We start from the raw sequence: 24,540 nt of genomic DNA, 5'->3' as shown, positions 1-24,540 counted from the left end.
TTACATGATCTATCAATTGAGTAGTAGATTAACTAAGTAACTTAATAGCCACTGTGTATGGGCAACATAAGCCAGTCAGCATCTGATATAAATGTTAGGTATCATGGCCATCACACCATTAGTACTAAAGGAGGACAAATTACTGGTAGATAGTTGATGATGAATTGTTGTTTATTTATTGTGTTGACCACTCTGATGATCAGTGGGTCATGGTCCCAAACTACTATACCCACTACTGGTGGTAAGTCAAGTTTAAAGTATTGTATAATGTAGGGTGCTGTTGAATGCAGAGGGAATTCCAGGTCCCAAGCTGTGTGGCTAGTTAGGAACTGTAAGTTGTCCTGGTCTGGGATTTTTTTCTACATTCAATGGATGTTTATGACTCCCTGCTAAACAGGCTGTTAGGCTTGTTGTGAGTCCTTAAGATGTGTAGTTAAATAATAGTGAGTAAACTGCGACATCATTTTTGTCTGTCTGTAGTGCAACCAAATTCTTACCAGCTCTACCAATCTAATCAGTATGATGATGATCTTCCCTGTCTACAAGATGGCCAGTGTAGTCTTATACCAAGTGATGGCAAAAAGCGAAGTGCTGGTGATAATTCAGTGTTGTTAAGATGTACACAACCATCAGCTTTGTTTGATGGTACTATTGGGACTGATATCCGTGAGGATCCAGAAGCTCAGGACCTACTCATACACTACACATGGCAAGCTGGAACCATCCCCAACCCATTTGTTGCAATGTCATTTGATCCACCACTGGAAGAGTTAACAGGTGTTACATTATATTTCTACCGGGAAGGAAGCCTGGATGTACGGGTACCATTTGTCAGTATGTGTGTCTCCAGTTCACCAACCAACACACCATGCAATGATGTTACATTACCAAACAGACCTGGACTTAACAATGGAGTGGTAGTATATGACATACCATTAGCAACACCTCCTACATCAGTCTTATTCTTAAATGTTACCTTTGAGCATGAACGTGGGCTTGATAGTGATGATGACATGATACAGTGGATATTCTTAAGTGAAGTGCAAGTGAGTGGAAGACAACAGCCACCACCACCAGGTATGTAACACTATTGGATGTTAGGCCACACAAACTCACTTGAGTCTTTGATGTTAAATAGATACACTGTCACATAAAGGAGTTCTTAATCACAAAATTAACTACCATGTAATTGTAGCAGCTAGTATAGTGTTTTCATGACATCATTTTCTACAATGTTTTCATTTAGAGCCAACCACTACTGTTATACCAACTCCAACACCTCCGGCCATTGTGAACTATCCTACCACCACCACCACCACCACCTGGATAGTTGGTACAACAATCACTACTACTACTACTACTACTATTACAGCTGCTACACCAGATCCTACTATGCAAGTTGAAGGGAACAACAGCATTAACGCTACTGCTGCTGAAACTAGCAGTGATGAAAACAAATACAGGAATAAACTAATCATTGGACTTACTGTCTCCTTCTTAGCAATAATTTCCATTATCATATTCTTTGTAATCCTCATCGTGTGCCTGGCAAGAAGGCACAAGAAGCAAGAGAAATCCTCAACCCCATTACCCATGGAAGTCCCATTCATTGTTGAGAGCTCATCATCAAATCAAACAGATGGTATTAACAAAGATGGCTTCAATAATAGACAACAGACACCAGTACATTTCAACAAGAAGCGGTCAGCAAAGGGTGGCCAAAACTTTGCCATTCAACCATCCATAACTGATAAAGTTGTTACAGCTGAATATTGTTATGTGACAAATCCTCCACCTCCTCCTGAATACGACTATGTTGGAACACAAGTGAACTTATTTGCAGAAGAAATAGAACTTGACATCTACAGCAGTCCGGACCGTACCAGTTACGATGGTCTACAACCATCATTTGATCCTGAAGGTTACTACAGTGAGCCAGCTCTCGAGACTGACACTTGGACCAGCAGTATGGAACAGAGCAGTCATCTCAATCATGATTACAATGAAGTAGCACCATATCACTCAGTGTACGCAGATCCTGAACCACTGGAGAGGTCTAATCCACCACTGACTGTAACCTGGGATAACGTCAAGCCATTAGAAGCTCTGGGTAGTGGGCAATTTGGAGCAGTAGTGTTGGCAGAAGTGTTACATCTTAACGAAGAAGACTTGGGGTACACTAGGGACTATGCTAACATACGCACACCAATCCTAGTTGCTGTGAAGACACTCAAAAAAGATCCGTCTGAACAAAACAAAAAAGCTTTTGAGAAAGAGATCAAATTTATGTCACGTTTGAACCACAAGAATGTGGTTCGTCTGGTGGGAATATGCAACAAAGGAACACCATTCATAATGATGGAGTACATGAAAAATGGAGACCTCAATCAGTTCTTAAAGAAACATGTGTACGCACCAAGATATGAAATGGACACAGAAGGTAAAAGTATCGTCACTCAAAAAATATTGGTCTATGTTAACTTACAAATTGCCAGTGGAATGGAATATCTTTCTGGACGTAAGTTCATCCACCGTGACTTGGCAACCAGAAACATCTTAGTGGGTAAAGATTTTTCTGTCAAAGTTGCAGATTTTGGAATGAGTCAAAACCTGTATAGCTCCTACTATTTCAAGGTTAGAGGTCACCAAGTGCTACCAATAAGATGGCTACCATACGAGAGCTTTAAAGGAAAGTTCTCTGTAAAATCAGATGTATGGTCTTATGGTGTAACCATGTGGGAGATATTCACGTTATGCAAGAAGCGACCCTACCAGGGGTGGACAGATAGGGCAGTCATCAGAGATGCAATGAAGGCAGAAACCAGAACAATTCTAGAACAAACTGAACACTGTTCAGATGCTGTCTACTCTGTGATGAGATCTTGTTGGGATCATGACCCACATAAACGCAGCACCTTCACTGACCTCTACTCTTCCCTATACCACATCTACACAAGACTTTAATTTATTATCAACCTTGTCTATAATATTGCAAAATTCTTAACACATCGAACTCAATACTCTATGTACATACGTACGTAATACACATGTAGCAACTTAGTTTAATGGTATATGTATAACTTATTATATACAGATATATGTTATTATTATACTTCATTATTAATATTATACTAAAACAGTACAGGCTATTGTCGTAACTCTCAGCAAGGAGAGGGAGATGTAGACAGGTTGGTCATGTGTCACTATTCATTTCATCTCCTCATGATCTCAAACAAATGCCAAACTACTACATAACAGTGTAATTGGGCAATACAGATTGCTAAAAGACATCTTGTATATATCTATGTCATATGTGTCTCAAGAGTTCTTACAAACACAACAAACTGTTTTCTTAGCTACTTTTCAAGCTTTAACACCTAGTGTCATGCTTAGTTATGTGAGCGCACATCATAGTGATAATTATGATGTGTGACTGGGTCACACTGTTAGCCTGACAGGAGTACAGAATCAAGTGAACACATCCTGGCTATCACTCTACTTGTTAACACTGTACAAGTGACAAGAGATGACTATGATCTGTTAATTGGAATAGGCTAGGCCCACTCATGAACATGACATGCTGGACACTTCACTGACACACTTACTGGTATAATCTTTAAGTGTTCGTTTCAAGAGTCGGTCAGATATTTTAACAGGAATATCTGATTGTGTTGTGATGGCAACGGTCTCTCCATTGGCTGGCATAAAGCAGTCAATGCCTAATATAATAGAGCATTACTACATAGTGATTTGTTTAGAGAGTATGTTACCAAATTCTTGTACAACTTTCTGCTTGAGAAATTCCATCTTCTCAGCTTCTCCATGTACCAGCATCACGTTCTTGGGCTCTGCCTAACATAAATCATGTCAACAATTGGACGGTCTACTAAGTATGCGTAAATGATACACAGTCGGTACTCAATTATTTAAAATAATTATACAAGTACAAAACTTTATTTGTAAATCATTCAAATTTAGCCGAATTTCTCTGGTCATATCTCTTATGTTATGCTACAATATAAGCTTGATTTCTGTATATGGGTTTTCACAGAGACCTCACTGGTGCCACTTTAAGGACCAGGTCCATACAAGTACAGTATACTATAGGATAAAGGAAGCCTCACTGATACAATTACTATTCAGGTATAAGTGGTACAATACATTAGCTTGTGATGGTGTGTAATTGTATATTAAAGCTAAAACCATCAAGGTGTTGATGGAGCAGCCATCTGTATCATTAACTGACTCATTCACCAATGACTACTAAAGTATGCCCACAGGTCCTGCCTAGCTATTGACAATGGCTTCCTCCCCCTTTATCTTAGAATGGTTTCTTCTAAATGGTGAGAGAAACTTCTGTTTTGGGTCCTGGGTGGGATGTGGAGGTTTCTTTTGTTATATAGCATGAACAATAAAACTCAATAACAACAGTATGTAACTTTATTGAATTAGGAATGCCATTAAATGGAGGGGGACCAGTATGCATAACGATGCATGCCACATGCGCGCGCGCCCACACACACACACACACACACACACACACACACACACTCACTTGTCTGATAAGCTGCATGATTCCTTTAGCATCAGCATGTGCACTACAAGGAGGGTAATAAGATTCTAATTCACATAGATGAAGATGAAACACACAAATAAATATACAAGTATTTTGAGAAAAATAATGTGTTAACTCTTGATATCTATTATTAGTACATTAGTTACTATTTTGAACGTTGGTCTGAAATTTTGAACTCTACCATATGGTATTTTGGCAGTATAGAACAATGGAAAATTTGGCAAATTGTATATTGATTTGCTAAACTTTTTTCTGCCACAGTTATTTCCATAAGTAATGTGTAGTGACACACGACGAAGCATATGGCAATTTGCCAAAGTTTTTTTGCCAGTAGAATTTCACCAAAAATTTAGTACTGCTAAACTTTCCTACTATACACTAGCATAAATATCATGGAATACTATCCTTGAATATGATTGGTTCAACTAATTTATATACTACAAATCTGTAGTGTGTGTCTTATTAAATGCTGGACCTGTGAGAAGGCTAAAGCCAGTGAATACAGGGAGTCAGAAACATGTAACTGAAACGTTGAAGAATGCAGAAAATATCCCAGACACAGAGGTGACTTGATCCCCCCATAACATGTCAAGTCTCACTCATCAAAACTTATACTCATATAGTACATTGTGTGTACTAATAAGGATCTGTGTGGCATTTTAGCACACTGATTTTAAGGTAAATACACTTTGGCCTCATCACAACATATGATTCAAAATAAATTTAATTAAAAACAAATACCAAATCTGTATTGCTGCATTAAAACTGACACAGCTTCCTGTTGTAAATGAACAACACAAGCCCATCTCAGAGGTACTACCATTACTAGTAACATGATATCATAACACTACACAACACACCCTAGCATGTCTATGGCTCACGAAACCATATAAACTGTATCAGAACCATAGTACCATAGAAGCCAACGTGTTAGTTTCCTAACATGGATGTCAACTTTAAGGTGTGAAAATTGTTGAGCTGATAAAGCAACAAACCAGCTGAGAATAGATATATAGCAAAGCTTGAAATTGTCAATACAAAACAGTAAGTGAACAAAGTTGGAGTATACAGTTTTGATAGTTTATACACAAGTCTATTGGCTACTGGATGTTAAAGGGTAAAGCTGTGCCAAGCAAGGTCCAGCAAACACCACAACACTCAGGATTGCGGTTAGCAATAATTAGCAATTACTGTATTTACTCAGTAAATGCCTCACCTTCAATAGTAACTTGAGTGGTGCAACGATCGATTTTGAAAATAAGGGCTGCAACATCGTTTTAGAGCATAGAGTGGTGGTCAAATTGGAATAGTCGCTGCATCAATTTTTAGAACTAAGGTGATAATCGCTGCGGCATTTAACCAAGTAAACACGATATCTAATATAGATATTTCTTTGTCGGGTACATAGTTAGTAATACTTTCATTATAAAATGGTTGCTAATCACCATGGAGATCATACCAAACATCAGTTTGCAGAATATCACTGCTGCTAGGCCACCCAAAAATTGGACCATAATTGTTCCCCATTACTTGACCAACAATAAATTTTTTTATTGTGCCTCATCTCACACAGTTTAACTAAATCCCATTAGACTCAGTGTGCATACAAATGATCACGTGCTTTCAAAATGGCTGCCTGACACACAAAAAACACCAATAATGTTAAATTACCTGTTCATCGCTTCATATCACCAGTAAAATTGTTTAAATAATTATTGTGGTGTATGAATTAATTTAAATCTGTCTAGAAGACCAGTGTTCCCCTTATATTACAAAACTACTCATTCTTCCATACTTGAAAAATAACTTGGTACAGTGGAACCTGTCTTAGCGGCCACCTGTATAGAAAGGCCACCTCTTTAAAAAGACCAGCTTTAAATTCCCCTAGTGAGAAGTTTATACACTAATTTACCTGTCTAAAGCAGCCACCTGCCTATTAAGGCCAAGAAATCTTGGCTCGAAGGTGACCGGTTTAGACAGTTTCCACTGTACTTGAAAATAATAACAAATCACATCGTGGGTTAGAGAGAAAACAAGGTGTGGTCAAATGCGAACAATTTATAAACACTGTACCACTTTTTATCCTATTGGTGAATCCTTAACAACATGGAGTTCAAAGGAATACCATTGTATCACACTATGTAGAAGCCTTCTAAGTGTCTGTATACATGTGGTTTCATGGCCTATATATGGCTACACATGACAGTCCAACCCCAAGCCACCTAAGTACTATGAACCACAATGACATCATGAGCATAAGATGGCTGTTATTGGGAAAGGAGAATCAATCAAATTTCAGCCAGGGAAGGAGATATCGAGCTCTAAGCAACAGGTACAGTTACGGAGATAACAAAATAAATGATTTGCATTGCATGCTGGATAATTTTTGAGATAAAATTCATTTGTGGTTTGCTTTAATGAATCAAGTGATAAAGACGTGTTTAGTAATAACCAAACTGCTATACCTTGTGTTTATTATGATCAAACAACTGATTCTTTATTGAAAGTCAAGAACACATTCTCTGTGAAGCCAGGCTAGCATTCTCTGTGAAGCCAGGCTAGCATTCTCTGTGAAGCCAGGCTAGCATTCTCTGTGAAGCCAGGCCAGGAAGCCATTCTCTGTGAAGCCAGGCTAGCTTCCTATTTTCAATTCCCTAGTAGGCAGTTTTAACTATATTACAATTCTTTGAAGGTTGTCACTACAGCCATGTGTACAAGCACTAAGGTGTCCCTATAGTACTACATGTCAATTCCATTGAAGAAATCACTACACATGTGATCCCCATAAGACTTCAAGAGTTATTTACGTGGTTGATGCCAAACTTGAAGTGCACTTATTTCAAATGGTAATTATTCGAACTTAGCTGGAGGCTTGGTTATACTCTCAATACAGAATATGCACTCATATGTGCATGCCCAACCTCCTCGAGTTAAGGATCCATAATAATGACAGATTTTTTTTATGAGGAGGTAAGACACATAAATACAGTAGAATACAGTAGCTGAAAATGGATCAAAAAGTTACATTAGCCACTAGGTCCCTTCGCATAGTCCTTGATTTAAAAATTACTTTTATTATTGGGAAGTGAATTCATCGTGGTTGATTTCAGAAATGGCTTCCTGGCATGTGGAGGTGGCCTTGCAGCATGACCACATCATTATTCTTATGGCCTAAGAGATGGCTCTATTGTACATGATACACTTGCTGGGCTTTTTGTTACGTAATTATCACATTTTCGTTACTACAGAAGCATAAATTGAACAAACCGCTATCTTATTAGCTAGTACACAGTTTTTGTATGGTGATTTCTTAAGAAAATTTGCTCAACAAAGCTTTGAACGTGTTCGCAATTTTCATTTGTACAAGGGATGGACACACCTTTTTTGACTCAAAGGGATAAGCTAGCTACAAGGTCTGTGCTGTTGTTTTTCAGTTGTGTACAGGCACTAGGAAAGCTGTTCATACCATATTCAGAAATCAGTTTCACCCATATATCAAACTGGCACAGAGTATAACACACACCTCAGAGTGCTGGTAAGTTTACTATAGGGTGCTCACACTCGCAACTTACAGCTTCTTTACCAGTGTGGACAGACAAAGAGACACACATACAAACACAGAAAACATTCTGACTACCAGCAAGCCTGCAGCTGCCTGAGGGCATGAGCCTAGTTTAAAAGATGTAGTCTAGTTTATGACTATATCTATACACTATACTACAGTTTAGCATGCTATACCTGAATGACATGTACTGGACTGACATCCTCACGTTAATCTAGAGAAGCAAGTTAATAAGCTCCTTGCGTGTGGTAGCTTGCACAAACCATTTTCTTATCAATTTCAATCTTCTTCATTCCGGACAGCACTTTATGACCGATGGTACCTGCCACACAGTAGCCAGGCATGATCAGCTGTAAAGAATAGTAAATACTGAGTAAGGAATTAATGAATTACTTTGTTAGATATAATTGGTAATTAGAGACATAGATTGTGACAAGCATAGTACGTCAAAAGTAAGAATGGCACAGACGTACACTGTACCCATAAAATTAATTTTACATTCGAATGCAAGCCACAACCATAAATTAGAGTGACCACTATGCTCGTTTCGGCTGTATGTTCAGTCCATTATACAACATTACAAATGAAGAACACTATGAGAAGGACCTCTGTAATCAATCCAGTCACTTCAGATGATTCCCATAATAAAATGTGATATTTCGTGGTAAGTAATTTTCATGGCTTTTGTGGCCATATTTTGTGTGACCATACCTCACTGTTGAGTTTTGCAGAGATCTGCATAACCAGATCAAGATATTCTAATACAGCAGTCTGAGCAACAGTAAGTTATTATAGATCAGGAAAAATTTCTTGAAAGAAGTGTATATGTGGAAAAAAGGCTCATCCCTACCTAATAAGGAGGTTGCAGTGAAGTCATGAAGTACACCTTAGCTATGTTTGGGACCTACTTGACATGGTCACTATAATGAGGTGGTCTTATTAATGAGGTCATGAAGTACACCTTAGCTATGTTTGGGACCTACTTGACATGGTCACTATAATGAGGTGGTCTTATTAATGAGGTCATGAAGTACACCTTTAGTCTGGTAGTTGAAACTCAAAAAGGCACACAACCCAGAAAAAAATGGTATAAAAGCACTTTTTTGCTCCTATGTATAAAATTTAATGGAGAACAACATATCAAAAGTCCCAAAAAATCCACTTTGGGGAAAATTTTTTACAGCCTTTTAAAATTTTGCTATAACTAACTGTATTTTAAATTGCTAATTAAGCTCTTAATGTACTTGAGAAGCAAGATTTTGATACAGATGAGAAACAGCTGACATTTGAACAGCTGGACATTTGTCAACAAATAATATCTCAATAGGTTTGTATTACGTTGGCATGGTTACCATTCATTTTGGTGGGCTTTGTTTGGAAATGTTTGCTAGATATTGTTAGTGCAGTTTGAAACTCCTTGAAAGTGGCTACATAGATATGGTGAGTTTATTTTGTGAAGCAATATAGTTTTACTATCTAGCTTATAGACATATATCATTATTTTAGGTTTAAAATGGTAGAAAACTACACTACAAATAAGTTCCAGGAAGACTGTTGTGTCATCTGTCAATTAGGTTTTGAAGGTGAAAAACCAGTAACTGTAGCAGGAAAAGGTACATTTACTTTGATAAAGTATAGTGAAGACCATGGGGAATATGAGCTTAAAGAATACTTAACTAGATGTATAAATTCAGCTCAAAGCAGAAGTGTTTTGGTACATAAAAGCTGTCGTAGAGATTTTACAAGAACTTACAGCAGTGTTGAACATGAAAATGCTCCCAGTGCTAAAAAATTGAGGTCTGGTTTGCTACCGTTTAACTGGAAAAAGGAATGTGTGCTTTGTGGAAGTAAAGCTAATTTTGATATTCGCCATCCAGAAAGGTCAAAAGTACACAAGATTACTACACTGCCTATTAAAAATAGACTCCTCGAATGTTGCCAAAGGCGAGGTGATTCATGGGGATTGGAAGTTCAAGAGCGCCTTCATGGATGCCTTGATTTAGTTGCTGCAGAGGCTGTATATCACAACAACTGTTATTCAAGATTTATGTTAAGTAAACAGATGGGTAAATCTAATTCTAAAAGAGATCAAGGTAGACCACAAGACCAAGAAATGCTACAATCATTTGAAAAATTGTGTCAATGGTTACAACTAGAAGGTGGCACAGAATTGCACACTCTTTCTGAGCTGCATGAGAAATTGGAAGAATTAGCATCAGGTTCAGAAGTCTACACAATCAAGAGATTGAAACAGAAGCTTATGGATTATTATAAGGATTTTATATTTTTTGCTGAGGTTGAAGGACGTCACAATGTTGTTTGTTTTAGAAACATGGCCAAGTTTATTGTCAATGAAAAATGGTACTTGGAGAGGAAGGATACTTTAGAGGATGAATCTGAACGTATAGTTAAAATAGCAGCACAACTTATACAAGCACAGATTAGAGAAGCTGAATATGATATTGCATCATATCCGAGTAGTGATGAAATCAACAATATCAATTGCAGCAGAACACAGGTTCCACAACTCTTACAAACTTTCTTGAGAACCATCATTTCATCAGAATTGAAGCAGGCTAGTATTGGTCAGTGTATTGTGCAGGCAGCACGACCACGGTCAGTAATTATGCCTATTCTATTTGGATTAGGTGTTGAAATTGATCATGTTTTTGGGTCTAAGTGGCTTATACCACAATTGTCAAGAGTAGGATTTTCCATCACCTATGATGAAGTAGCAAGGTATAAACAATCAGTAATCTAGGGTGAAACTTCAGACAATTTGCTAGCTGAGTATTTACCTGGTGCCTTTACCCAGTGGGTTGCAGACAATGTGGATCATAATCTAGCAACATTAGACGGACAGGGAACTTTTCATGGCATGGGTATCATTGCTGTTTCTACTCCAAATCAAGATCAATTGTTTCCCTCACCATCAAGGATTGTCAGAAGACAAAAAATTAAAGTGCATGAGCTGGTGAAAGATAAGGGTGTACCAATAGTCTATTACAAAGGTTCCGACAAAAAAGGTTTAGCATCACTCATTTTTAAGCCAGTTATTGAGTTGCAAATGCCATACACTTTGCCATTGCAATTATGCTCAGACTTTCTTTGGCATTCTGGCTGGTTGTTTAGTGAAGCAGCAAGACCGAGACCAAACTGGTCTGGTTTTATGCAACATGTATTCTTTGAAAGTGACTGTCCAGCTACAAAAGCTGAAGTGCTGTTCCTGCCAATTATAGATCTAAATCCATCAGATAAAACTTGCATATATTCAACCTTAGTTTATGTTCAAAGCCAAGCTGAACAATTAAGTATTCCAACTGCTTGCATAACATTTGATCAACCACTGTGGCTCAAAGCAGTAGAAAATATTACTGAGCGATCATTAAACATAGTATGTAGATTAGGTGGGTTTCACACCATGATGAGTTTTTTGGGAAGTATTGGTTCCATGATGAAAGGGTCAGGATTGGAGGAAGCATTAGAACAGGTCTACGGTACAAACGCAATTGCACATATGATGTCAGGAAAGGCAGTTTCAAGGGAATTACGTGGGCACTTTTTAGTAGAATCTGCATTGGTAAACAAATTAATTATGGCCATCACACCTAATAGGAGAGTGGAATCAGAAGAAACAATAGATACATCAGATGATACTAATGACAGTGAAGTTTCGTGTAATAATATGAATGAAAGTGAAACCTTACCTTTTACACCAGGAGGGAACAATACTACTGATCTAGATGTAGTCATGAGTACTGACAGGTATAGCGATATCCAACTCAGTGTTGCTGAAGTAGAGAAGATTCACAGTTTGTTCGAAGGAGTAAGCAACAGAACAGTACCTATTTCTTTTGCTTACACTTCTAAGGAGCTAATGAAGCTAGAGAAGTTATTGCACAGGTACAAAGAATTGCTTGCTGAGAAATCTCCAACTGCACGGCTGTGGTTACAATATCTTGAGTATATAGAGACTCTGAAGATATTCATAAGAGCAGAGAGAATAGGAGATTGGAATTTACATCTGATAGCAATCGGAAAGATGCTCAATCTGTTTGCTGCCACAGGACATATCAACTATGCCAAAAGTTCCCGGCTCTATCTGCAGCTAATGATGCAGTTGCCATCTGAACATCCTTGGCTATACCAATGCTTTATTGAAAAAGGTTACCACACCATCCGCAGAAGTAGTAGATTTTGGGCAGGTTTATGGACTGATCTGACAATAGAACAAGTCATGATGAAATCCATTAAGAGTCGGGGAGGACTAACAAGTGGCAGGGGACTGACAGAAACCGTTCGTCTTCAATGGGTTTACAGTATGCACAAGTGTGCTGCGATTCATAGTTCCATGACCACTCTCACTGGTTTGAATCACCACACAAGTGACCAACACGTTGACTTGGGAACTTCCAGAAGTAATCGTGATTTTCATGACCTGAATGGCGTTCAGCAATGGTTTGATCAGCATGAGCCATTTGACCTCACTGAAGAAAGACTACGATCCTTGTCATCAGGATTAATAGCTGCTGATGATGATCATATAAATTGTGAAAAAGTAGAGGAGATTGGAGCAAAAATTCAAGAGAAGTTGGATGGTCTTAGAATCCCAGATGCATCAATCAAGAGGAACGATCACATTCAGAGTTTAAACCATCTATATCCTGCTATTCAAATTGACAAGCAAAAGATACATTTCAATCCATGCATTTTGTTTACACGACTCAGTGCTCTTTTGCAGAGAGAAGAGGATATTAAGCTATTCTTTGATTACGAACTTACAGCTATACCTACTTCTTTATTCAAAGACTGTTACATGCGAAAACCTGTAAAATCACAATTAGCACAGTTTCTTACCCTCAATGTGCAGTCTACTGGCTGTAGTAACCAAACTGTACAAGTGATTGATGGTGGAGCTCTTCTTCACAGAGTTAAGTGGGAAAAGAGGGCTACATATAGGGGAGTTGTAGAACAGTATGTATGGTATGTCCAAGAAAGGTATGGCCTAAGTTGCATTGTGTTTGATGGCTATGGATACAGCCCATCAATTAAAGATCAAGAACACCAAAGAAGAATTAGAAAAACTTGTGCAGATATCCATCTAAATGAGTTAATGATGGCTCACAATAACCAGCAAGTATTTCTTTCAAACAATAAAAACAAAAATCAGTTTATTCAGCTGCTGAGCTACTACTTACGACAAGGTTCTCACATTGTTCACAATAGTACTGGTGATGCTGACACCATGATAGTTAAATGTGCACTTGACTTTGCTTCACAAGGGAATGAAGTCACTGTAGTGTCAGATGACACTGATATATTGGTCCTTTTAATTCATCACTGGAAAATAAACATGAGTGCTGTGTATTTTAAATCAGAAGCAAAGAAGATGGTGTGGAAAATACAAGACATTATCAATAATGCTGGTGAATTGTTTGCATCACATATACTCTTCATTCATGCATGGAGTGGTTGTGATACCACATCTGCTACATTTGGACAAGGCAAAACGTTCTTACTCAAAAAGTTTAACAAAGAGATTGAAGAGTTACAACAGATAACATCAATATTTTCAGAGTCTCGAATAACAGCAGAAGAGGTTGGTAAAGCTGGCAGTCGTGTATTCGTTATTTTATATGGTGGTAAAAAAGAAGAGTCATCAAATAGTACATCTCTAGACCCACAAAAACTTCCACCTACAGAAAGGGCTGCCTTTTATCATAGTTTAAGAGTTTATTTACAGGTAATGCTATGGAAGAGACTTTTAAATGAACATGATGATTTGGACCCCCAGCAGTGGGGTTGGAGGCTTGACCGTAATGTGCTAAGACCAATTATGACAGATGTAGATGCTGCACCAGACAGTTTACTGAAGTTTGTACGGTGCAAATGTAAGTTGACATCCAAAAACCCTTGTGGAACCAACACATGTTCTTGTCGAAAAAATGGTTTGAAGTGTGTAACAGCTTGTGGGGACTGTCGAGGAGAAAATTGTGAGAATTCAGAAGAGGTTGAAGAAAATGATGATACCGATGAACAAATTTTCAACTGTTAAACAGAATTTTATGCACACTACTATTACTGGTATATCAAAACCAACTATAAATTAGGAGATATTAAAACTTTAATAACTTCAGGAAAGAAAATCTTAGTCAAAATGCATTAGAGCTGCTGTATATTAGTTGACTGGCCAGCTCAATTTTGCTATGATAACATACCAAAAGTTAATTCATCATAAAAATTTTTCCCTGAGAGGGATTTTTTGGGATTTTGAATATGTTGTACTACAAACCAATACATTTCAAATGATACCAAGTTTGCTTTTATACCATTTTTTTCCGGGTCAAAATCCTCAACTACCTGACTACTTAGCTATGTTTGGGACCTACTTGACATGGTCACTATAATGAGGTGGTCTTATTAATGAGGTCATGAAGTACACCTTAGCTATGTTTGGGACCTACTTGACATGGTCACTATAATGAGGTGGTCTTATTAATGAGGTCATGAAGTACACCTTAGCTATGTTTGGGACCTACTTGACATGGTCACTATAATGAGGTGGTCTTATTAATGAGGTCATGAAGTACACCTTAGCTATGTTTGGGAACTACTTGACATGGTCACTATAATGAGGTAGTCTTATTAATGAGGTCATGAAGTACACCTTAGCTATGTTTGGGACCTACTTGACATGGTCACTATAATGAGGTGGTCTTATTAATGAGGTCATGAAGTACACCTTAGCTATGTTTGGGACCTACTTGACATGGTCACTATAATGAGGTGGTCTTATTAATGAGGTCATGAAGTACACCTTAGCTATGTTTGGGAACTACTTGACATGGTCACTATAATGAGGTAGTCTTATTAATGAGGTCATGAAGTACACCTTAGCTATGTTTGGGACCTACTTGACATGGTCACTATAATGAGGTGGTCTTATTAATGAGGTCATGAAGTACACCTTAGCTATGTTTGGGACCTACTTGACATGGTCACTATAATGAGGTGGTCTTATTAATGAGGTCATGAAGTACACCTTAGCTATGTTTGGGACCTACTTGACATGGTCACTATAATGAGGTGGTCTTATTAATGAGGTCATGAAGTACACCTTAGCTATGTTAGGGACCTACTTGACATGGTCACTATAATGAGGTGGTCTTATTAATGAGGTCATGAAGTACACCTTAGCTATGTTAGGGACCTACTTGACATGGTCACTATAATGAGGTGGTCTTATTAATGAGGTCATGAAGTACACCTTAGCTATGTTTGGGAACTACTTGACATGGTCACTATAATGAGGTAGTCTTATTAATGAGGTCATGAAGTACACCTTAGCTATGTTTGGGACCTACTTGACATGGTCACTATAATGAGGTGGTCTTATTAATGAGGTCATGAAGTACACCTTAGCTATGTTTGGGACCTACTTGACATGGTCACTATAATGAGGTGGTCTTATTAATGAGGTCATGAAGTACACCTTAGCTATGTTTGGGACCTACTTGACATGGTCACTATAATGAGGTGGTCTTATTAATGAGGTCATGAAGTACACCTTAGCTATGTTAGGGACCTACTTGACATGGTCACTATAATGAGGTGGTCTTATTAATGAGGTCATGAAGTACACCTTAGCTATGTTAGGGACCTACTTGACATGGTCACTATAATGAGGTGGTCTTATTAATGAGGTCATGAAGTACACCTTAGCTATGTTAGGGACCTATAGTGCGGTTGTTATAAGTAAATAATATGCCATACCCGGAAAAAAATGGTACCAAGACAAATTTGGTATCAAAAGATTCAGAATTTATTATAGAACAACATACTTAAAATCCTCTCTCAAATCTTTTGGGGAAAAAAAGTTATTCATTTATAAATAATAGAGGGTAAAGTATCAGATTCATCCTTCATTTGTAGCAAACATAATGTCCATCACCTGAAATGTTTGTCAACATATGTTGGCGGCACCTGAAAAAGTCTACAACTACATGGAATTTACAGTGTTTCCTTGGTGATGTGGTGGGCTTTTATTTGGTAACTTGGAAATCACTCTGTGTTTATTTGACTGAATGACAGTTTTGTAAGTTATTACAGCCAAAACATATAGCAGCAATATGATTAGTTTAATCTGTAGATTGGATAAAAATGAGTGTGGAGCAAGACAGCTCAGAATGTGTTCCTGAGTTTCAAGAAGACTGCTGTGTGATATGCAATTTATGTTTTGAAGATGATAAACCAACAAATATGACAAGGAAAGGTATTTTGACCCTCACTGAGTATAGTAAAAGGCATGGGTGGTCTGAACTCACTACCTATTTAACTGAACGCATTAACATGACACCTATTGGAACTGTTCTAGTTCATCAAGTGTCGCAGTAACTATACTGACCTTAAAAGAATGATGCATAGAGAATCAGGTAACAATGAGTTGCCATGCCCCAAAAAATTAAGGTCTAGCTTGCCTCACTTCAACTGGAAAGAGGAATGCATGTTCTGTGGAAAATGTGCTGAATTTTGACAGTCGCCATCCAAACAGAGCACAGGTTAAAAGGGTAACAACACTTCCCATGCGTAACAACATCCTAGAGCAATGCAATAGGCGAGGGGATAATTGGGGTTCTGAAGTTCAAAATCGTCTTCATGGGTGTATTGACTTAGTCGCAGCAGAAGCAGTATATCACTCAAATTGTTTATCACGGTTTATGCTAAGCAAAGATCCAGACAAAGCAATACCAGATAGAAAGGTTCAAGGTAGGCCAGAAGATCAAGGAATGCTGCATTGGTTTAATGTGTTATGTCAGTGGCTTGAATCTGAAGCTGATTCTGAATCATACACACTATCAGAATTACACAGCATAATGGTAGATTTTGCTGATGAATCTGAAGTTTACTCTATCAAAAGGCTAAAACAAAAGCTACAGGAACATTATAAAGAGTTTATATTCTTTGCTGAAGTTGAAGGACGTGAAAACGTTGGTCTGCTTTAGAAACATGGCAAAGTACATTATAAATGAAAGATGGCACTCAGAAAGGAAAGCGAATGTAGAAGATGAAGCAGAGCGTATAGTAGTTACTGCAGCCAAAATCATACGTGCTGAAATTAGAGACAGAGAATATACTTCTGAACATTATCCAACAACTGAAGATATTGCAAACACAGAACGAAGTAGGAAATGGGTACCCCCAATACCTACAAATACTGTTAAAAGCTATTGTTACATCTGAATTGAAACAGAACAGCATTGGCCAGTGTATTGTGCAGGCAGCTCGACCAAAGTTGGTGATCACTCCAACACTGTTTGGTTTGGGTGTTGAGATGGACCACGTATTTGGATCAAAGTGGCTTATCAATGAATTGTCACGATTGGGCTTCTCAGTAAGCTATGATGAAGTGATCAGATACAAGCAGTCGGTTATTCAAAGTGAAAGTCTTGAGAACACATTGACTGAGTATCTTCCAGGCATTTTTACTCAGTGGGTGGCAGACAATGTTGATCGTAACGTAGCAACACTAGATGGGGAAGGGACTTTCCATGGAATGGGAATTATTGCTGTTTCGACACCTGAAGATAAGACACCACTTACCTTAAAAGCACGGGTAATCACAAGGCAAAAACGTATGAGGGTAAATGGCTTGATTAAAGATAAAGGAGTGCCAATATTTCCATACATAAGCCCTCCGAATAAAGGCCTAGCTTCAGTATTTTATAAGCCCATTGCTCAACTGCAATATCCTTACACTTTGCCTTCAATGCTGTGTTCAAATCTACTTTGGCATTCTGGATGGGTATTTAGCCACGCCAAACCAAGACCAAATTGGTCAGGTTTTATGCAGCACATTTTCTGTGATAGCCAAAACTCAGTTTCAAAATCTGAAATACTTTATCTTCCAATAATAGATCTGATGAAACCTGTATTTTCTCTACCTTGCTGTATATCCAAAGACAAGCAAGGGAACTGAACATACCAACTCCATGTATTACTTTTGACCAACCTTTGTGGATTAAAGCTGTAGAAATTGTCAAGGCAAAGTCATTAAATGTTGTGTGTAGGCTTGGTGGGTTTCACGTTATGATGAGCTTCTTAGGTAGTATTGGCTCAATGATGAAAGGATCTGGATTAGAGGAAGCACTGGAAAATGTCTATGGTTCTAATGCAGTCATTCATATAATATCTGGGAAAGCTATTTCTAGGGCACTACGTGGGCATTTCTTAGTTGAGGCAGCTTTAGTAAATAAATTGATGTTACGAATTTGGCCAAACATACCCAATTTAGATTTGACCACCAGTAGTCATCACGAAACACCTGCAGAGGGAGAGAATGTCACTGAGCAAGGTCTGTCTGTGTCTGTTGATAATCAAAATGTTGCCCCCTCCATTGGTGTACAAACCTCTTGCTTGCTTGAAACTGGTTGTGCAGACATTAATGATGAAGAACTAGACACTGGTAATGATATAGACAAGCTTGATGTCACTGAGGTAGACAAGATTTGCAGCTTGTATGAAGGGATTAAAGACAAGCTTTTGTCAGTATCTAGTATTGCTGAATCACAGGAATTGATGAAGTTAGAAAGCAGTTTGCTCAAGTACAAAGCATTGCTCTCCAAGGAATCACCAACAGCTAAGCTATGGCTGCAGTATATTGAGTACGTGGAAACTTTGAAGCTTTTTATCAGAGCTGAAAGAACGGGAGATTGGAATTTGCACCTCATTGCAGTTGGAAATATAATCAATCTTTTTGCTGCAACTGGCCACATTAACTATGCCAAAAGTTCTCGGCTGTATTTACAACTAATGCTGCAGTTGCCAAATGACCATCCGTGGCTATATCAGTGCTTCATTAACCATGGATTTCATGTCGTTCAAAGAAGCAGTAGATACTGGGCAGGACTATGGACAGACTTAGCCATTGAACAAGTAATGATGAGGTCCATAAAGAGCCGTGGAGGTCTTACAAGAGGGAGAGGAATGACTGAAGCTGTACGTCTGCAATGGATTTACAGCATGCACAAGTGTGCTGAAATCCATAATGCCATGACTGCTATCACAGATTTACAGCACACAACAAGTGAGCAGCACATTGAATTAGGAAATTCAAGGAGTAGCCGTGATTTTGAAGATGTTAGTGCAGTTCAAAGATGGTTTGATCAACACGAACCATTTCATTTAAATGAACACAGGCTTTGTTCTTTATCATCTGGTTTAACTGCTACTGATGGTGATGGAATCAACTGTGACAGAACCGAGGAGGTTGGCATGAAACTTCAGAAGTGCCTTGATAATGTCAATGTCTTAGAAGCGTCGATTAAAAGAAGTGAACAGATTAAATCTTTAGACCATCTATGTCCAGGAGTTCAGGTTGATAAACAGAGAGTGCACATAAACCCAACCCTGCTGTTTTCCAGGCTAATAGCTATTGTACAAAGAGAAGAGGACATGACCCCATACTTTGAATACGAACTTACACCGATTCCAACATCTTTATTTAAAGATTACGCTATGCGCAAAACTGCTAAGTCACAATTAGCAAAAGTTTTGACAAGCAATGTGCCAACCTTGGAGCGAAATTCGCAATCTTTTCATGTACTGGATGGTGGAGCTCTTATTCATAGGATTAAATGGCCAAAAAAGGCAACATACAAAGATATTGCGGGAATATATGTTTACTACGTGCAAGAACACTATGGACATAGTTGTGTCGTTTTTGATGGATATAAGCAGGGTCCTTCCATAAAAGATCATGAGCACCAGAGAAGACTTGGGAAAGCATGTGCTGATATTCAAGTAAGAGAGTTTATGGAAGCACACCCCAACCAACAGATGTTTTTATCAAATGAAGGCAATAAATGTCAGTTCATCTCATTGCTCCACCAATATTTGGAATCTGATGGGCAGATTGTTCATACCAGTAGAGGAGATGCTGACACACTGATAGTCACAAAAGCTTTAAGTTATGCTGCTCAGGGAAAGGAATGTGGCAGATGACACAGATGTTCTTGTTCTTTTGATGTACCACTGGACAGAAGGCATGGCAGATCTTTATTTCTCTTCCGAAGCAAAGAAGAAAAAGACACAGGTATGGAAGGTACGTGATTTAGTTTTCAAAGCTGGAAAACTAATAACTTCAAACCTTCTGTTTGTACATGCATGGAGTGGCTGTGACACAACATCTGCAACCTACGGCCATGGTAAAGCTTCCCTGTTGAAGAAGGTGAAGGAGTCAGAAGAAGTACGGCAGATATCCCTCACAATGAGCGATACTAATGCAACAGCACAATGGATAGGCAAGGTGGGTATTAGATTATTTGCTATCATCTATGGCGCTAAGAAAGAGGATTCCTTAAACAAGCTGCGGTTTTTGCGATTTATGGAGATGGTATCATCAAGCAAATCATTGCTTGATCCTCAAAAGCTTCCACCCACAGAACGTGCAGCATTCCATCACAGTTTACGGGTTCACTTGCAAGTTATAATATGGATGAAGCTATCAATTGACATTTTGGATCCTAGGCAGTGGGGTTGGAAACTTGATGGTTCAAATTTTACACCAATAATGACAGATTTGGAGGCAGCGCCAGAAAATTTGCTGAAGTTTGTTAGATGTAAATGTAAGCTCACATCGAGAAATCCATGTGGAACTAACTTGTGCTCCTGCCATAAGAATGGACTAAAATGTGTAGCAGCATGTGGAGACTGCCGAGGAGAAGGATGTAATAATGCTGTTGAAATAATTCTAGAGACAGAAGAAGAGCATACTAACACCGATTCAGAAAATTTACTACAATAACTCTGTATACTAACTATGAACTCAATTATTATGTGTAATTCTTGAATTATTATATATATATTGTGCTACCTAAAATGGTGTTGTGGAAGCAGTAGTAAACACAATAAATAAGGTGCATAATAAAATTTAATCTTAAGTATCAATGCCTTTCTAACATTTTTGACTAATTTGGACAAAAATTTCAAACGCACGTAAAAAATTTTCCCCGAAGAGAATTTTAGAGGATTTTGGATATGTTAATCTGCAAAAAATTCTGCTTCTAATGGTACCAATTGCAGCTTGGTACCATTTTTTTCCGGGTTAAAACCTTCAACAACCGCACTACTACTTGACATGGTCACTACAGTGGTATAGCCAGGAAAAAAAATTTACCAAGGCAAAGTTTATACATTGACCTAATTGAGAGGGTCTACTTCTGACTCGACTGATTCACAAACACTTTCAAGCAAGGGTGGTACAGGTTAACTTTCTAGTTGGATGAAAGAAACTGTTTCAGAAGACTCTGAGCATATTTCTACATGTCATAAGTAATGCTCCACCTTAGTTAAAGTTACAGTATACCATGCTACAATGTTTAATTGTACTCAGCACAAAAAAAAACTGACTTATTCCGGAGATAGTTTGAGTGGTCAGGCCATCCATGTCTCCATCCGTGGACTGCAATGGAGGTCATTAGTGATGCACACCATTCAGTTTTTATTGATCTGATGTGATGTTTAATTCAGAGATTATCTCTTTCATGTGATGCTCAACTGTATGTGCTAAGCGTGTCAAGCTAGGGAGTCTGGGAGCATGCATCTCAAGGAAAATTTTGAAAATACATGGCATGTGGAGGCTATATTTTTGACTGTAACTGCTAATGCATGACACACGTGATCAATTGGCTCAATTTAATAATGCAGATGACTCGTTGGAACTTAAGTTAAAGACAATTAACATAAATGTAAATGATTAATAGACCAAACAGTGTAATGACTATAATCTGTACTGAATGCTCTATTAGAGTATATTACAATGACTGCTCTATTAGTAGGGTTGAGCAATAGTATCGATAGTGCGATATATCCATAATCGCGATAGTAAATTACTATCGTTATCGCAATAGTAGGGATATCACTATCGTGATAGTTATGATAAGCTCAGAACTGCATTAAAATGGTATTAACAACCCTTCCATACTGTTTTACAGCAGCTTTCTTACAAAGGAGTGGCCTATAAAAGCTTTACCAAAAGTCCATATTCATCAGCTGCCCACGCAGTTAATTAACAAATGTACTGCGCATGCAAAATAGCTTTCTATATGACTACAAATCATAGCTATACAACTGAGACTTTGTTAAGAGCAAAGTGTTTCATAAACTATTGGGATAGTATCCACTATTGCGATATTTAATGAGTAACTATCGCGGTAGTAAAATTTTTACTATCGCTCAGCACTACCTATTAGAGCTTTTTCATACAAATTCAAGGAGCTGAAAGTGATTCAGCCAATGCTGGACTGTGTCACTGGGCTCCAGCCCTGCTTAGTACTACAGCCATAGATTCTATTATGTGTGATCTCATGTGTGATACAATAATTCTGTCTGGTATTAAACGTTTGAGTAGAAAATTCAGACTTAGGCCTGTTCAGCCTGAATTTCTGAGTATTTTTTATCGAGGCAGCTGCCTTGGTTGCCTCAATGGTAGCTACGCCACTGTCACTATAATGAGGTGGTCTTATTAATGAGGTCATGTAGTACACCTTAGTTATGTTTGGGACCTACTTGATGACATGGTCACTATAATGAGGTGGTTTTATTAAAGAGGCCATGAAGTACACCTTAGCTATGTTTGGGACCTACTTGACATGGTCACTATAATGAGGTGGTTTTATTAATTAGGTGGCCTTACAGAGGTAAGTTCACAGAAGTTGATTCAAATTACAGAGGTTTCTAGAGCTGTGGTAATGCACTTATGAGCTCCTGGTGGTAAGAACACTATATTAATGAGGTGGTCTCTAAGTGACTGTTCATTGTGTCCTGGTGTGTGCACCCGGCTATGGGTGCACACCTGATTCTTGAAGCTCTCCGAGCATGTCTGTCTGTCTGTCTGCAGTAAGCACAACAGAAATAAAGCTTAAAGCTAAAGACAATTTCATATCAAAGGCTAGTAGACTGCGCTAAGCACCCTTGAAGGCTAGAGCTCTCTTATACAGCATTCTCATCCAATTATCTTACATGAGTGTGACCGGTCTGAGCTTTCCTAGATGGATGTGATCAACCATATAGCACATTGTAGTAGCAGTAACTTTACTGAGCTGTGGTTAAGAGTGCTGGATATAGAATTTGCGTAGCACCTCTGGTATACATTATATAGTTATACAACGGCCACGAGTGCTCTGCCTGATATAAACGCACGAGCCTGAGGGCCGTTAGGCCCGAAGGCAAGTGCGTTTATACAGGCAGAGCACGAGTGCACGTTGTATAACTGTTATGTACCACTCACCTAATAGGTGGGGAGAGTCTCACAAGACAGCTGTAACACTTATAAAGGCCAGGTTTCTAACATCGATTGTGGGTAACCAAGCCGGACGTTGCGATGATGTCCCCCTGCAGTACTGCAGCCACCTGAGACATTGAAAGCTAGTACGCTATGGGTTATATCACTAACCTGCATTCGCTGTTCGACTCTCATTATGTAGTGCTCAACATGCCAGCGTGATCACTCAATCGCCATATAGACTAAGCGCCAGACTAATCGCCATAGTGATTCCCTCGAGCGAAAAAAAGTAGCTAAATAGACGTTTTAAGTAAACAAAACCCAACTACTAAACAATACTAGTCTAATTCTTGCTATTCACACTGGCTAAACTCTAATCTGGTGGCATGACAAAACTGGTTACCACAATCGAACGTAAAGGTTAGTATATTATTTAGAATATATTTGTTTTATTGAGTCATTGTCGAAGTGGACTACAGTTTAATCTGGGCTAAGATGGCACCAGACTAGTAAGGTGTATAAGTACGTTTTTATATATGTAGACTAGAGTTGTGGCCACCCGTGTTGGCTTTTTCGATCGCCATTGGCTGCTTGTAAACATTATATGTATTGGTGACGTTATGGCCCACAATCGACCTTTACATGTCAGGCTATAAAAGAATTCGAGTGAGCTGTGAAGTGTCCTTCCACCTATTAGGTGAGGTGTCGTAGTGGTCTTCGCCACTGGCACTTGTGCTATGCTGCACAAAACCGCAGCCAGAGTGCAATATCTGTATATTGCACTGCGGTCGGTGCATTATAACTTATAATGCACTCGTTGTGGTCTACAAAACCGCAACCAGTGCGTTATAAGTTATAATGCACTCGCTGCGGTCTGCAGCAGTGCAATATACAAATTATGGCACTGGCGGTGCCTTTGAACTGCCCACGCAGAGTGGTACATAAAGTAGCACAGTATTAGGAAATTGCGATCATGTCCCATGTAAATAAAATTTTGTTGAGATATAAAAAAAAGCTGTGTGTGTTGTATACATAAAATACATACTGTAATTTATGAGACTAATCTGGCTCACATGTGGTACACACTAATGGCATTCTCACAAGCACAGTTTTCATGAGTTT

General features: G+C 38.5%; 2 protein-coding genes across 2 annotated transcripts in view; one reads left to right on the top strand and one right to left on the bottom strand.

The window, feature by feature from the left end:
• Positions 1–24,540, bottom strand: part of LOC136267697 (integrator complex subunit 11-like) — a 30,005-nt gene that overhangs the window by 1,423 nt on the left and 4,042 nt on the right. Inside the window, exons 13-17 of the mRNA XM_066062846.1 lie at positions 8,402–8,488; positions 8,315–8,352; positions 4,556–4,598; positions 3,771–3,852; positions 3,606–3,719 (exon numbers count right to left, since the gene is read on the bottom strand). Of these exons, the coding sequence (XP_065918918.1) occupies positions 3,606–3,719; positions 3,771–3,852; positions 4,556–4,598; positions 8,315–8,352; positions 8,402–8,488 (364 nt within the window). The remainder of the gene's footprint in view (positions 1–3,605; positions 3,720–3,770; positions 3,853–4,555; positions 4,599–8,314; positions 8,353–8,401; positions 8,489–24,540) is intronic.
• On the top strand, positions 100–3,077 carry LOC136265547 (class II receptor tyrosine kinase-like). The gene is made up of 3 exons (XM_066060421.1): positions 100–241; positions 481–1,077; positions 1,247–3,077. Exons 1-3 carry the CDS (start codon positions 157–159, stop codon positions 2,962–2,964), a joined length of 2,400 nt encoding a protein of 799 aa, XP_065916493.1. The 5' UTR covers positions 100–156; the 3' UTR covers positions 2,965–3,077.

Source organism: Dysidea avara, chromosome 9, assembly GCF_963678975.1.
Source record: "Dysidea avara chromosome 9, odDysAvar1.4, whole genome shotgun sequence".
Taxonomy (NCBI): domain Eukaryota; kingdom Metazoa; phylum Porifera; class Demospongiae; order Dictyoceratida; family Dysideidae; genus Dysidea; species Dysidea avara.
The sequence above is the reverse complement of the archived record's forward strand: the minus strand, read 5'-3'. Positions and strand labels throughout refer to the sequence as shown.